This window comes from Vulpes vulpes, unplaced genomic scaffold (assembly GCF_048418805.1).
Source record: "Vulpes vulpes isolate BD-2025 unplaced genomic scaffold, VulVul3 u000000660, whole genome shotgun sequence".
Lineage (NCBI taxonomy): Eukaryota > Metazoa > Chordata > Mammalia > Carnivora > Canidae > Vulpes > Vulpes vulpes.
Window position 1 is genome coordinate 136,196 of NW_027325789.1, and position 17,015 is coordinate 153,210.

At 37.5% G+C, this 17,015-nt stretch overlaps 1 protein-coding gene across 2 annotated transcripts in view; it reads right to left on the reverse strand.

Annotated features, from left to right (window-relative positions):
* BTBD7 (BTB domain containing 7) overlaps positions 1 to 17,015 on the reverse strand; it is an 89,204-nt gene that overhangs the window by 51,815 nt on the left and 20,374 nt on the right. For both annotated transcript variants that reach the window (XM_072745596.1, XM_072745597.1), the window contains exons 2-3: positions 3,065 to 3,252; positions 1,310 to 2,389 (exon numbers count right to left, since the gene is read on the reverse strand). In XM_072745596.1, coding sequence (XP_072601697.1) covers positions 1,310 to 2,389; positions 3,065 to 3,146 — 1,162 coding nt within the window. In that variant the 5' untranslated portion in view covers positions 3,147 to 3,252. The remainder of the gene's footprint in view (positions 1 to 1,309; positions 2,390 to 3,064; positions 3,253 to 17,015) is intronic.

Consider the following 17,015-nt stretch of genomic DNA (forward strand, 5'->3'; position numbering starts at 1 on the left):
TTTATCAATACCTTCTGTATAATTCCTCTCATGAAATTAATTATTGCAATTTAGCTGGGGCTTTTATTTCTCAAAGTCCTATTAATTTGTTGGTTGAGCCATACAACACACATTTTTATTTTCAAGTTAGAAAAATGTAGCTTTCCTGATTCCTTATTTCATTAAATTTCTGTCTTTTGCCATAGACATTAACATTTTCTTTTAATTATATTTATTTTTTTAAAGATTTATTTATTCATGAGAGACACAGAGAGAGAGAGGCAGAGACATAGGCAGAGGGAGAAGCAGGCTCCCCATAGGGAGCCCGACAGTGGGACTTGATCCCAGATCCCGGGATCACACCCTGAACCGAAGGTAGATGCTCAACTACTGAGCCACCCAGGCATCCCAACATTTTCTTTTAATTGGCAACTTCTAATGTTCTTTTAGGAAATACTCATTGGCTAAATTTCTTAAGTAATTTCATGTCATATAGCTTGTTTTCTTTTAACATATGGCCACAGAAAGCAAAGAATGCATTCTTTCAAGATCACAAATTCCCTTTGCTCTTTGTGGAAGGTCTCTTTCCAGCTCTGATAAGATTCTAATGTTTACCAATAGATACATAATTCTTTTAATGTTATCTTCATGTATTTATTTGCCTATAGCCCCAGAAATGTGCTTTTATAACCTAAAAGTTTTAGTTTAGATTAAATAAAGAAGGCTCGAGTCTAGCATTGACCTTGCCTTACCCACTGGAGGCTGTTGCTTAATGTACAAATTAAGCTTGAAAAGAAGATACAGAATGCCTAAAAATTTAAATCAGAAACTGCCTAATTCTTTGGTTCAAATAAACCTGTATCCAAATATGACTATTTTCATTTTTGGAAGGAATTTTCATTCTCTTTCTAAACATTTAAACATCAGTAAGTTACAAAGTATAAAAATGACAACCTAAGTTATCCCAGGAGTCATAAATCAAGAATAACCATGAAATCTGGGAAAAGAGGCTAGCTCAAAGCTTGAGTGCAGACAGTGCAGGTGCAGGTGGTAGTTAGATATCCCATACCTACTGTCTTACATTAGAGAATTAAGAGTCTCTCATCTCATCTATTGCTCTTAGCAGTTTTGAATGCTTGGTTTTAGTACTAAATGAACACACATATTAATACTGACTTTCAATTGTTTCTCAGATTTCATAACTACAGATTCAAAATAACACCCTGGCACATCCCAAACAGCCAAATCATGGAACCCACTGGCTGTGTTTTGAATTTGGAAAACAATTATGTAATTCTAGAAATCAAAATTAAAAGCCAGAATTTCATACCTTGTGCAAGCATGTTAAATTCCAAGAACAGTGCTATGTGGTAAAGTTCCATGGCTTCTTCTGCCCTGGTCATGTTTGGCTTCCCTGCGACGAGAGCCTGAACCTCACTGAGACTCCCCACAGAGGGGCTACAGTGCAAGACGGAAAGGTCCACCATATCAGTATACATACAGTGTAATATAACTTTCGCATATTTTTTTGGTATAATAGACTCATCTAATATAATTCTTGTGGGAGTCCTCAAAGTTCGGTCTGTGATTTCTTCACCAGTCCGTATCCTCCTTTGTAATAAATTCCGAAAAAATGGGGACCGTGCTGAAATAATAGCCTTGTGAGCTTTGAGCTCTTCATCTAAACAGTTCTGATTTCCACCAAAAGCTTCAACCAGTTCAGAGTCTGAAGAAAAACTAAGGACAACATCATAATAACACATGTAATCAAAAAGTCCACGCATATCTACATCAAGGGAATTTGGTGTTCCAAATTCTTCACTAAGCTGAACGAGGATATCAACATTTTGAAACCTTGAGTCCTCCATTCCGAACTCTCCTGTATAAAGGTAGTGTAGCAAAGCAGAAAACATGGGCATGTCTATACCAGCTGTATTGATGTCCATAATGATCTCTGCCCCATACTCCGGTGAGGAAGAAAGCAGTGTTTTAAAAAACGGACACCTTGCCGCCAAAATGGCACGATGAACCGGAAAACAAGTTTCTTGAAATATTAAGTCTACATCGGTACAATACTTGTACTCATAAAGATCGGCCATATCTTTCTGCAATGTCCGAGCTTCTGGTCTAGCCAAACTGGCTTGTAGAGAAAGCTCCTTTAAGGCTGAAGTTCCCTCATATTCCTCCACTAAAGCATTAACATCTCTAACATCCCACCCAGAGAGGAGTTCTCGCATCTGCTTGGCATGATCGGCAGACCTATTAGATTTTCGACGCTTGATAAACTTCTTTTTGAGGGTGGCAAGGCCAGAGGTTCTCTTTTTTTTGTCTTGTGGTTTCTCATGGCCATGGTCAAGGCTATATAATTTTGATTCACAACCATAGCCTTGCTGAGAGTAGGATGATGTCCCTAAGAAGGAAATCAAACAAATGAAAATGTTTGTTCTCAACATTTATTTTCAATGTCACTTTAACATATATTTCACGCTAAAATTTTTATAAACAGACATTCCTGAACCATTCAAATAAAACTGACTTTTATTTCTATAAAATTTCAAATAATTCCCTTCTATATTAAATAAGTAATAGAGACTGACAGTTTATTCTTTAGTTGACAAAATGCTTTTGGTTCTCTGGCTATCAAAAACCAGATACTAACAGATTTTAATCATGGATCTTTAGGAAATGAGAGTTAAGCAGACCTGTAAATTAAGAATACTGTTTGTATATGACTTTTTTTTTTTTTTTTAACTAGCAGTGGTTTGTACTAGAGAAAATAAATGGACCAGGACATAAGGATGTCCTGTATTTCACTATTTTTACACCAATGGAGATTGCCGGTTTTCCGAGGGCAATGGCAATAATGGTTAAGACACCGAAGAAAAGATCAATGGTGCTATAGCAGCTTGGTCAGAATAAAAATCATACAAGCCAGATTTACATTTGTTTCGGAAAAAATATGGCTGTTGCAGAATTATTATCTATAATAACTTTTTCACAGTTTCATCCAGAAAGGCCACTGAAAACAAATTCTATTTATAATATTCACAAAAGCAAGTGAAATTAGAAAAACGGAAACAGTTACCTATAAAAGTCTGTTGGGCTTGAGAATTTCCCCCTACCCTCGGGGAACATGAATGAGGATAGTTAGATGCATTAGCACCCATTTTCTTCAGTCACTCAGGCATTCCATCTGCTGGTTCTTCAGAGTGTAATCCCAGAGGCCTTTACGAACTTTCAACCCTGGATCCAGCAGCCTCTTTTCATCCATTTCTTGATATGAAACAAAAATAATTTTATTCATTTTTTCAAATGTATTTCAAATTACACAGTTAAAAAAAAGCAGGCTACTGAAAACTGCTTTTATTTGCAAATGACAGGCTGTCAAATTCACATGTAAAAATTTCAGAAAATGTAAACAAATAGTTAAGCTTGAATTATGAATCAGTGTTAGCTGCAATTCTGAACCATAAAATGTACCAATTACACACTTTCTAAGGCAGTGAAAAGTAACAAATCAGACTAATTTAAATATATAATTATGGAAAGATATTTCAAATTACAGGGAAAAGTATTTAGAGGACTAAAAAATTTTTCAATTTTTTTCTTACTTCCTAGAGGCAACTGCCAGTCATTATAATCTAACATTCTAAGCAATTTATATATATATTAAAGAGGTTGATATTAGAGGTTATCCTCTTCATGAACCCCTGAAATTAAAATACTGCTTTCTATTACCTGATATTAGACTTAACACAGACAAGGCAGTACCAGTAAGAGACAATCTGAACAATTATAGAGTAAATTCCATACCATGGAACCTTAACTATCAGAACTACCAGCAAAAAATATATGCACAAAAACAAAACACTCTAAGATTAGAGAACAGGGTTAATAAGAATACTGTATTGGTATAGCATCAGGATATATAAAGTTTATCTGACTAAAAGGGATAATGGTTTTAAGAGAAAACACAATTTAAAATATATTATTGGAATTATTATGAAACCAATCAGGACATAATCTAGTCTCAAAATGAAGGATGAAATGATTTAACAAATAGAGTTAAACACACACAAGCAAAATCACAAAAAATCTGCTAGAAAACAGAAGTGTATTAAGATTCTTGAAATTTTATATCTCTGTTACCGATACAGCATAACCATAGGAATTCAAGTTTAAGAAAATCACTGTTAACATCTGTGCTTCCTTCAACTTTTTCCACTATAAATATGAAAATTTAAGCATAGAATGATCTACCTATGGTGTTCAAGACTGGGAAACCTTCTACAAAGTGGGTATTATGCAAAGTGGAGGTAAGTGTATGATCCAATCAAATCATACACTCACACAAATTTCCTAGTTGAAATTCACCTACCTACCAAGGAAAACACAGCATGTCATTCAACTTTTTACTCTGGGTGCCTGCTACTGAAGTCAGAAAGGCTATGAGTAGACAGAGATGTGACAGTGCATTCTATAAGAAATAACCAGCGAGGAACCCAAAGAGTTTAATGTATTATTTTTGTAAACATTAAATTGTCAAAATTAGTTCTTCCACCAAAGTCAGTTTTTTTTAAAGTCTGATGCTTAGTGTAAGTAAATACAGTTTTCTATTCTTAAATATTAGAAATGGGGATCCCTGGGTGGTGCAGCGGTTTGGCGCCTGCCTTTGGCCCAGGGCACGATCCTGGAGACCCGGGATCGAATCCCACATCGGGCTCCCGGTGCATGGAGCCTGCCTCTCCCTCTGCCTGTGTCTCTGCCTCTCTCTCTCTCTCTCTGTGACTATCTATCATAAATAAAAAATTAAAAAAATATATTAGAAATGTAAAAAAAAAAAAGCTGCTTTTTGGGGTAATTTTGAACACTGTCAACTTAAAAAAAATTTATCATTATAGTTAATATTGTCAATTCTTATAAAACAGAAATTAAATATGCCTGTGTTAATTTCAGTTCAAACTTAAACAGTAAGTCTAATAAATCTTAGTTTTCAAATTGAGCTTCTTAAAAGTTTTAAGGTTCTATCAGGTACGTTTAGTAGTTCTTTAGAAGAAACTAGGGTCCTGGAAGCCAAGTTTGTGGCTTCATTTACAAGTCAAATCCTGTTATCACTGAAAATTTGTAGTTAAAACAAAAACAGCACAGAGAATTCTTTCTCAAATCTATTTGAGATTAAGAAAATATATTAAGAAAATATTTTAAGAGATTAAGAAAAATGCAGAACAAAAAATTATGTAAAATAAAAACCTTTTACTAAAATGAGAGAAAAAAGGATTAAAAAGATGAGCTTTGAACCTGGGTAAAAAGTGCTGGTAAAGTGTCCCTCCTATGGTAGGTCTCTTTTCATTTCCTTCTTTACTCCTTCTTAAAGTTACATATTTATTTTGTTTGCTTTTTAATTCTTTTGGGTGGGGGGGTGCAAACAGGGGGAAGGAGAAAGAATCTTCAACAGATTCCGCACTGAGTGTGGAGCCTGACTTTGGGCTCCATCTCCCAACTCAGATCATGGCCTGAACTGAAATCGAGTAGGACACTTAACCAACTGAGCCAACCAGGTGGTTTGCTTTTTAATTTTTAAAGACTACAGAGTAAACTCACTAACATCACACAAAATATGTGGCTGAAAAAGACAAATATGGCCCCACGCTTCCAGATTAAGAATAATCAGTGTCTACAGTAATGGACAGAGTTCCTACTCTCACTTTGTCACACTGTGACAAAGTATGCACATATATCTAGAATTATTTTCATCTGAGAATTCTGCAAGGTTTATAGGGACACAAAATGGTTACCCTGGTCTGTTTGAAATTTAAACCACGTCAAAAACACCTTTTTTCTTTTTGCTTTCTTCTTTTTTAAAAAAAAGCTCAATTTTATAAGTATAATTATAAATTCTAAAGCAACCATACAAAACTTCATCAACCCCACTGGAGACATAAGACCATATAACAAGCATTAGGGAAGTCACGAGCTGAGATAAGGATGTTTGGCTAACTGCCATTGTTATTAGCACCACAGGGACAGCTGGGGTCTCACTCTGGCGAGGTGACTTGAAACAAAAATGTTCTGGGGACTTTGGGACAGAGTCTCTTCCTAGCAGCTCCTAGTCATTGGGAATTCCCTTCAAGATGAACTGATGGACAACATGCATATTTCCTACTGGAGCTCTTATATTAAAATAAACATCCGTCTTGGAAAGACTTAGTGGGAGAGATTTCTTAGGATTAGATATAACTCTTAAATCCACTTTGTGTCCCTAGTTTCAAATCCTGGAAGTAATCCTGACTGTACAGTTATACTACTAAAACCGTATTTCTCAAAATTCTCAGGGAACAATTTTACTTATTAAGTAACCAAACCCCTATACCATATGGAACATAGCATTAAGCTATTTAGTTCTTAATCTAACCCACTGCCTTTAGATGCTAGAAATAAGTCACAGCTAAATCTCTCCAAGGATGTTTTCATTCTAGGCAAGCAACGTCGGTTTCTTATATAAATCAGGATGAAATCCAATCTTTGGATGATATGGCAGGGAAAGAAAGGAAAAGAGAGGGCTCAGGATGCAAATGGCCCTAGAAAGCTGATAAATGGTGATTTAGAATCACCATTCTACGAGAGATCCCTCTGTTAATATGACCAATCTCAATCAAATGATCTAACTGGCTTAAAACAAGTTTCAGTGATTATAGCAGATTCCCCCCCAAATGAGGGGTTGGGGAAGAAATGATACCAAAGGCAACAGAATTAACAATCCCATGGAAATATTTTTAGAAAAAAAAAAAAATCAACCTCTCTGCCTTTCAAAAAACCCTTAGACCAACATTTCCAAAGTTTACCCAAGGTCCGGAAAATGCAGGATTTTTTTTTTAATTTTTATTTATTTACGATAGGCACACAGTGAGAGAGAGAGAGGCAGAGACATAGGCAGAGGGAGAAGCAGGCTCCATGCACCGGGAGCCTGACTTGGGATTCGATCCCGGGTCTCCAGGATCGCGCCCCGGGCCAAAGGCAGGCGCTAAACCACTGCGCCACCCAGGGATCCCTGGAAAATGCAGGATTAAACAAAAACTGATAGGTCTCTTTACTCCAGAATGTTTTAGCATCTTTAAAGTGCTAAGGTGTATTGTGAACCTACAAGAGGAAGTATTTGGCATCATCTAAGGGAGCCCCTTTGCCCCACAGAGCATTAAAGGAATGTGCTTATATGATACACTTTGGAAAACCTTAATCTTTGCCATAAAAACACTTTTTATTGTTTTACTCAGTAGAGAGAACAATCGACATCAAGCGTCCTGGGATAGTGTAATCTTGTCACTAATGTATCACGTACATGAGATAAGTCACATTTAACTTCTGTGAATCCTAAAACTGAGATGTATGGGTCTCAGCATCTGTAAAATAAAAAGCTGACATAGAGTTCCTAAAATTCAATGAAGTTGTATGACTTACTGGTTTGGAAAATGAGGATGGGGAAGGGAGTAATTTTTATATTAAATGTTAGTGTATAGGGGGTGGGGAGGCAATTGGATTTTGTGTTTTAAACACGTCTTCTGGGATCCCTGGGTGGCGCAGCGGTTTAGCGCCTGCCTTTGGTCCAGGGCGCGATCCTGGAGACCCAGGATCGAATCCCACGTCGGGCTCCCGGTGCATGGAGCCTGCTTCTCCCTCTGCCTATGTCTCTGCCTCTCTCTCTCTCCCTCTCTCTGTGACTATTAAGTAAATAAAAAAATTAAAAAAAAAATTTAAACACGTTTTCTTCCTAGACTGATTATTAACTATGGTTAATAGAAAGATAGGAATGTGGGGCACATATGAATATAAAAAACAATTCATAATGAGAGAGAAATGCAAACCTATGGTAATCCTTCAGTCCTGTCAAATCTAAGGTGATCATATAACATACCATCACACCAGGAGTGAAAAGGGGGTACAAATCAGACAAGATGCCAGAACATGTATAGTCTGGGTCTAGTGGGGCCAAGTGTTTGAATGGACACCCCTACAGACAAGTCTCACACTTCCAGAGCTAGAAATAAGGCAAAGTTTAAAAAGAAAAAAATTCCTAAAACCTAAGATAGAAGTGTAAGACTTTTTATGTCCACCTCATTCCCCAAGCATGTTTTACCCAATATAACAACTCATATTTATTGAAGTTTTATTCTTTTAAAAAAATGTATTTTTTATTTATTCATGAGAGACAGACAAAGAGAGAGAGGCAGAGACACAGGCAGAGGGAGAAGCAGGCTCCATGCAGGGAGCCCCATGTGGGACTTGACCCCGGGACTCCAGGATTACTCCCTGGGCCAAAGGTAGGTGCTAAACTACTGAGCCACCCAGGGATCCCCTTATTGAGGTTTTAATACATGCCAGACTCTGTTCTTAGAGCTTCACATTTACTAACATCTCCCAGTAACTTTTACTGATGAGGCTGAGAAGTTAGTGACTTGCCCAAGGTCTCAGAGATACTAAGTGAAAGAGCCAGGATTACTTTGTAAATCTTTGATTCTATCCTTGGATACATTTTAAGAACAAAACAAAAGGCAACTGTGAACAGTTAAGTGAGAAGCAGAGTCAGCAATAGACCCTTGCTGTTTGAAGATCTCTTCAAAAGGTAAGACCAGATTGGAAGGGAGTTCAGAAAGCCATGAACTAGGCTTATATGTGTCCTCTGGGGCCATCTAATATAGAGGCAGAGGATCTCCACCCAGCACCACAAACCTCAGTCATTCCAATAACATAAAATAAGTGTTTATAGCAGCAATTTATTAAACAAAAGCAAAACTATGTTTCATTAAACATATTTATTAAGGCAGAGATGCCAGAGTTATGGAGCTGGAAAGGGCCTTCAATTTTCTTTTGGTCAACCTTGTTTTTGAAAGTGAACTATAACCTCACAGAATGAGAGAAAATATTTGCATGCTATATATTTGATAAGAGATTAATATCCAGAATGCATAGAGAATTCCTACAACTCAATACCCCCCCCCCCAAAAAAAACCCAAAACAAACCCATTAAAAAATGGGAAAGGGTCTTAAATAGATATTTCTCCAAAGAAGATACATGGATCACCAAATAAGCACATGAAAACATATCACTAATTATTAGGGAAATGCAAATCATTAAACCACAATGAGATATCACCTCACTCCTATTAGGAGTGATATTTTATTGATATTATCAATAAAACAGGAGACAAGTGTTGGCAAGGAGAAACTGGAACTTTTGTGTATACTTCGTGAGAACAAACGCATGTTATAGAAATGGCCACTGTGAAAAACAGTTTGCAGATTCCTCAAAAAATTAAATTGGATTTACCATATGATATAGCAGTTTCACTTCTGGCTATATACTCAAAAGAAATGAAAGCAGGGGACATGTCCACCCATGTTCATAGTAGCATTATGCTAAAATGTGGAAGCAACCCAAAAGTCCAACAACAAATGGATGAATAAGCACAATGGGGTGTATATATATGGAATATTATTCAGCAGATGAATAAGCAAAGTGTAGTATGTACGTAAAATGGAGTATTATTCAGCCTTAAATTAAAGGAAATTCTGATCTAGGCTTCAACACAGAAGAACCTTGAGGACATTATGAGAAGTGAAGTAAGACAGTTACAAAATAACTAATATTCTATGATTCCCTTTATATAAGACACTCAGAGGGCAGCCCTGGTGGCTCGGCGGTTTAGCGCCGCCTTCAGTCCGGGGTGTGATCCTTCGGGCTCCCTACGTGGAGCCTGCTTCTCCATCTGCCTGTGTGTCTCTGCCTCTCTTTGTCTCTGTGTCTCTTATGAATAAATAAATAAAATCTTAAAAAAAAGAGACAGTAATCAAAATCAAAGAGACATAAGCAGAATGATAGCTGTCAGGGGCTGGAAGGAGGGAGAGTGTGGGGAGTCAGTGTTTAATGGGTAGAGTTTCAGCTGGGAAAGATAAAAGAGCTCTGGAGATGGATAGTGGTGACAGTTATACAATACAAATATACGTGATACCACTGAACTGTACAGTTAAAATAGGATGGTAAATTTTATACATATATATATAATACAGTCTACAATTTAAAAAAGAATTATAAACATTGCCATCAAAAAACTATTGTCATCAAAAAACATTCACTTTTGAAGTTTATGGTTAAGGTTCAAAACTGACTTATCTAAGGAAATTCCTTTTCCAGATAAAGTAAAACAGATTAATTATTACTATATTTCTCTTCAAGCATCAGAGAATTCATTTGAAAAAAATTTAGATAGGAAAAATCTTTTCATTTCAGGACTGTTTCACTGTATCAACCATTAATAAAATATACACAAATATTCCTAGGTCATGGCCAGTAGGCACATGAGAAAATGCTCCACATCACTTGTCACCAGGAAAATACAAATCAAAACCACAATGCAATACCACACAGTGAGAATAGCTAAATTTAACAAGACAGGAAACAACAAATGGCGAACATGTGGAGAAAGGGGAACCCTCTTACACTATTGGGAATGCAAACTGGTGCAGCCACTCTGGAAAACAGTGTGGGGGTTCCTCAAGAAGTCACAAATAGAGCTATCCTACAACCCAGCAACTGGACTATTTGGGGTATTTAAGCCAAAGATATAGATGTAGTGAAACGACAGGACATTCACACTCCAATGTTCATGGCAGCAATGTCTACAATAGCCAACTGTGGAGGAGCCGAGATGTCCTTAGACAGATGAATGGATAAAAAAGATACACACACACACACACACACACAATGGAATGTTACTCAGCCATCAGAAAGGATGAATACTTACCATTCATATCAACGTGGATGGAACTGGAGAGTTATGCTGAGTGAGATACGTCAATTGGAGAAAGACAATTATCATATGGTTTCACTCATATGTGGATTATAAGAAATAGTGAAAGGTGAAAGGGACCATAAGGGAAGGAAGGGAAACTGAGTGAGGAAAAATTAGAGAGGAAGACAAACTATGAGAGACTCCTGATTCTGGGAAACAAACGGAGGTTTGCTGAAGGGGAGGTGGGTGGGGGGATGGGGTAACTGGGTAACAAGGCATTAGGAGAGCACATGATGTCATGAGCACTGGATGTTACACTATATGCTTGCATATTCAATTTAAATTAAAAAAAGGAAAAAATATTTCAATGTCAAATGAAATAAACAATATTTCATAAAATTATATTTGCCAGAAATAATGTAGTATACTTTAACTAACTTTTATATTTAGAAAATATTTGTGGGGATCCCTGGGTGGCTCAGTGGTTTAGCGCCTGGTTTTGGCCCAGGGTGCGATCCTGGAGTCCCGGGATCGAGTCCCACATTGGGCTCCCAGCATGGAGCCTGCTTCTCCCTCTGCCTGTATCTCTGCCTCTCTCTTTCTATGTCTATCATGAATAAATAAATAAAATCTTAAAAAAAAAAAGAAATAAAATAAAATAAAGAAAATATTATTTGTATTTATTTACACATTTCTGATTTTAAATATCATACAAGTTTTCAAAAATATACCAAAAGTAATAGTATACTGAGCCCCCAAACCTGTATCACTCAGATCCCAGAAGTATCAAAATTGTTTTGGCTTACATTTAAATCCTTAAATTTGATGTGTAAAGTTTATTGCTAGAATTTAAATGTCTGTTATTAGCTTCTTATAGAAATAAAAATCTGACTAAATATATGTATGATTACAATTATCGTAACTATTAACTACTATAAGCCAACCATTCTTAAGCAGTGTGCCTGCATTAATCCTTTAATTTCTTCATTCATGTGAGGTGTGGGTCTATTATTATCTCCCCCTTGCATAAGGAAAAACTGGGAGGTTAGGAAAATGAGGCATGGAAGGCTTAGTTACTTCCTCAATGTCACAGAACTGATAAGTTCCAGAAATGGGCTTGACATTCAGGCTGTTTATCTATGAACAATGTTATCTTTGCAAAAATTTCCCCCCAAATGTTTGAAGGAAAAATTTCCAGAGCAGACAAATATAGTTCCATTCCAGAAATGGGAAGTGAGTACACACCTGACAGTATTACCTTTGGCAATTAAAAGGATCTCTAATATAAAGCAAAAAATGACTTAACTGAAAGGGTAGCTTATAAAATCAGAGCAAAAGTGCCTTTCTGAATATTTACATTAGACTGCATGTTCTTTGATGGCAGGACAACACTTGTTTATGCCTGATCAACCATTCATCCACCCATCCAATTCTGAGCACCTGACGTGTGCAAGGCACTTTGATAGGCCTGGGAATATAGCAGCGGTTATATACCGAGTAGAAGGATTTCTCATGAAATTAAAAGAAAGGCTACTATTTTGGCTTCCTAGTTTAGAGCCAGACCTTCAAGAATTAACAGGAGTGCACCAAGTAAAAAAGGAAAGGGCATTCAATGTAGATAAAAAAAAAAAAAAAAAAGGATGAATAAGCGGGAGTAACTCCAGTCCCAGTCAGTGTCCCACCCCAGCCCCACACCTCAATTATCTGGCTAATACTGCAGCATAATTACATTTCCACTGAACTGTATGCTTCCCAACGGTATGTGCTCAGCAGCTTTATCTTTTTTACCATCTACCAAAGAACACAAAGATGTTACATTTGACAAATAAATGTTAGCTATTATCACTAACATTGATAAATAATGTGTCTAAGGCCTTAAGGAATATATATGTTAAAAGTACATGGGTAGGAGTTGGATCAAAAAAGCTTCAAATTCCACACTGAAGTGTTGAGTCTTTATTCAGAACACAATGGGGGAACTACTGGAATAAAGCAAAAAAATAGTAGGAAAGAAGCACACTTAGTATTTGTATTAAAAGACTACTAGATGGTCTGAAGGCAGAAGATACTCGCAGGAAGACTTATTAGAGGATTCTTGCTATAGTCCAGGAAAGTGTAAATAAGGACCTAGCCTTCCTAATCCCTAAAATGAGGACACTATCACGTGCTTCACGTTAAGAATTAAATAAGATAATATGGACTGACAGTGGAAAGCAGAAGTAGCCCATCATAAGGGTTTTCATGACGGGCCTGGCCTGGTCTTGTGCCAGGTCTGACCTGGCCTGAATGAGATACATCTTAGAGATGTTGAGGTATCCTGAAATACTCAGTGTCTAGACATTTAAAGCTGAGGCCAGGGATCCCTGGGTGGCGCAGCGGTTTGGCGCCTGCCTTTGGCCCAGGGCGCGATCCTGGAGACCCGGGATCGAATCCCACATCGGGCTCCCGGTGCATGGAGCCTGCTTCTCCCTCTGCCTATGTCCCTGCCTCTCTCTCTTTCTCTCTCTGTGACTATCATAAATAAATATTAAAAAAAAAAAAAAAAAAAGCTGAGGCCAATTCCTAGAAAGAGGTGGATAAAGGACCCATGTGGCTGCAGAGTGAAGATGTGAATAAGCCTCTTATTCTGTATCCTTTACTTCAGGGCTCACATTCAAAATGCTTCATCTAGGGATCCCTGAGTGGCTTAGCGGTTTAGCGCCTGCCTTTGGCCCAGGGTGTGATCCTGGAGTCCTGGGATCGAATCCCACATCAGACTCCCTGCATGGAGCCTACTTCTCCCTCTGCTTATGTCTCTGCCTCTCTCTGTGTCTCTCATGAATAAATAAAATCTTAAAAAAACAAACAAAATGCTTCATCTAGACCTAAAACCTCAGAATAAAAGCCTCCTGAAGTAATTGGTGGAAAAATGGGTAATAGGGCTGAAAAGGTTTGGAAGTCTGACCCTCAGCTCCTGGGCTTTTGCTTATCCCCCTTGTCTGTGCCTCTGGCAGTGGTGACTGAGACCTGATGGGGCAGCCTGAGCCAGAGTAGTGACATCCACAGCAACCAGAGCAGGAGCTGTGTGGCCCCAGCCATCCTTGACACCCAAGCCTTTGCTGCCTTCTCCTAGTAGCTATATCCCCAAACTGATGTACCTCTCAAAGGAATGGGAAAATTTTTCTCCAACAGCTAGGAACAAGGGCCTGTAACCCAAAGGTGGAAATGATTACGAGGCCCTCTAAGACAGATTACAGAACTGCCCAATCAACTGTATTATAAGATAATGGTGCAATTTGGTACTTTTGTGTTCACGACAGGGAGACTAGTTTTGAGCTAAGTATACAATATTTGGGTGAATAAATAAAATCACTATTTTAATCAGGGACAACTGTTTTTACTGTTGGCTTAATGGTGTATTAAAAAGCAGTCTGGGTGGCTCAGCAGTTTAGCGCTACCTTCGGCCCAGGGCATGATCCTGGAGACCCAGGACTGAGTCCCACATCAGGCTCCCTGCATGGAGCCTGCTTCTCCTCTGCCTGTGTCTCTGCCTCTGTGTGTGTGTGTGTGTCTCTCATGAATAAATAAATAAAATCTTAAAAAAAAAATCTGAATCTAGATTTGAGTTTATAAAGGAAGTACAGAGAGAAATAGAGCTGAAACCAGACAATATATTTGAAGCAACTGAATTTAAAGAAAAACACAGAATTTCTCATAAATTCCATTCAAAGCCAACATCTCACATTTTCTGAAAACCAACTTATGAAAATTTTAAACAAACAAAAAATACAAGATGTATTTCTTGTTGATGAGTTTCTGTGGGCTCCACCAGTAGGGCTGGAGAGATAGGAAAACATGCTGAGTGAGCCCGACAGTAAGCTATGGGACTTCGGCTCCACATGGAGAAAAGCAGAATACAGAACAAAACAGAAACGTGAGGCCAAATACTCAAAGGTATCCTCATCCAAGGCAGTTTTCTTAAGGGCATCAAATTCTAAAGTACTAGATCATCAAGGGAATAGTCACGTGAATGGTCCCACAAATTATTCAAGTTGTTATAAATTGGAAGATAATAACAGTTTATAAGTTAGAGATAATTCTGTACTAAAATTTTATTTTTCCTCACACGGCTCAGACTAAGAGAGTACAAATATATAGAAGAAAACCCTATTATTTTAAATTTTCAGTTTATAGAAATATATAGAAGAATATATAGAAGAAATATAGATATTTCTATATATAGAAGAAATATATAGAAGAAAACCCTATTATTTTAAATTTTCAGTTTCAAAAGGGATAGCAAGCTATCTATAATGGGACATTAGCCTTAATAAAGGCCTCTCTATTCTGAACCTTACAGAAACTGTTGGCATGACGAATGAAGAGTGTTCCTCCTAAATATCTTCTGAAGTCTATAGAAGGAATCTTGTATGGAGGTGGCAGTAGAAGAAGTGGGTTTGATGAGGAACAAGTTTTGAGAAATGTCAGTTATGAAGGACCTTTAGCAGAGACACAAAAAACGCCTCTTAGGTAAAACGAGAAGTAGAAAGTTAGACAAAACTCTTACTCTCATAATGATTAGTAGAGACTTTCTTGGAACTGTGATAAAAATTTTTCCTATCTCTTTCCTCAACCCCATGGCTCATCCTGTGCCACCCGCTTGCTGTAACAGAAACACAGGGATACTGCAGTCCAGATATATAAAACTGAAACATATATTCTACGTCCAGTTTCTGCATGTTAAAACACTATTTCGCATTTGCTTAAGATATCTATACTAAAAAATTAAGATAATCTTTATTATAAAACATAGCACACAACTGGTGAGGGAATAAATGAAAAGGAAGAAGGGAATGATCATGTCTCTACCTTGCATGACCGGGTGGTTAGCAATGCTATAAATGAAGAAGAAACACAGGACATGTAATTTATGGGTGAATTGGGAGTAATAAGGATAACAGGTTTGGGGTTCCAGAGAGACATACCAAGGAAGAAGTATTGCAAACAGAGCAGATGTAAAAGAAGTCTGGAAACAAGAGCTTCCTAATACTAATATTTTCAACTCTAGAGGTAACACTCAAATACATACTAACAATATGGCATTCTTTGGAGATTGGAATTCATTTACTCCCTTTTTAAAAAAAGATTTGAGAGAGAAAGAGAATGTGTAAGGGAGAGGGGCAAAGGGAGAAGGAGAGAATCTCAAGCAGACTCCACACTGAATGCAGAGCCTGATACAGCACTCTATCTCATGACCCTGAGATCATGGCCCAAGCCAAAATCAAGAGTCGGATGCTAAACTGACTGAGCCACCCAGGCACTCCAAAATTCATTTATTTCTGACTAGGGATATGATTTATAAAGGTCCTATCAATGTTTACAAAGATAGAGCATCTAAGAAGTGACAGGTTTTTTTTAAACTCTACGCCCAATGTGGGGTTTCTACTCATATCCCCATGATCAAGAGTCACATGCTCTACCAACTGAGTCAGCCAGGTGCCCTGATACTGTTCATTTTTTGAGGCCTAAAGCCATTTTGGGCATAACAGCATTATTGCATAGTGCCTGGTGAAACAATGGTGATACTGAAGTTCTCTTCCAATCCTTAGCATGTCTGAGTCCATGTGTTCTCCTAATACTATCTGTGTAATAGTCATATATGCTATCACTAAGATATATTGGATATTTTTTAAAAAGAATTTATTCATTTATTCATAGACATAGAGAGAGAGAAAGATGGGCAGAGATACAGGCCTTAGAAGAAGCAGGCACCATGCAGGGAGCCTGACGTGGGACTCGATCCAGGGTCTCCAGGATCACACCCTGGGCTGCAGGCAGCGCTAAACTGCTGTGCCACCGGGGCTGCCTGATATATTGGATATTAAAACATTTTATTAACTAAGATTTTTTAGACATCACTTCTTGAAACACATTCTCTTTATCAGTCTCATTTCTGCCTTCTCTGAACAAAGATAATACCTTTTGGGTTCACTGTGCCAAGAAAATTATACCTTAGAGGAAGAGGATAGGTCTTCCATGTGGTAATCATTATTGGAATGAATGTCTTGTCAGCAGTAATATTTTGCCAGCATCTTTCCCTTCACAAATGAATATATATATTTTCTAGAATCATTAACAGAATATACAAATAAATTTCCCTAACATTTTTCCATCTTAAGTTTTCCCTTACCTTTCTTTCTAATGAGATATCTTAAACCTACCCATTTCTTTAGATGAGTACTGGGTACTGGTTGAGATACACAGGTCTTCATT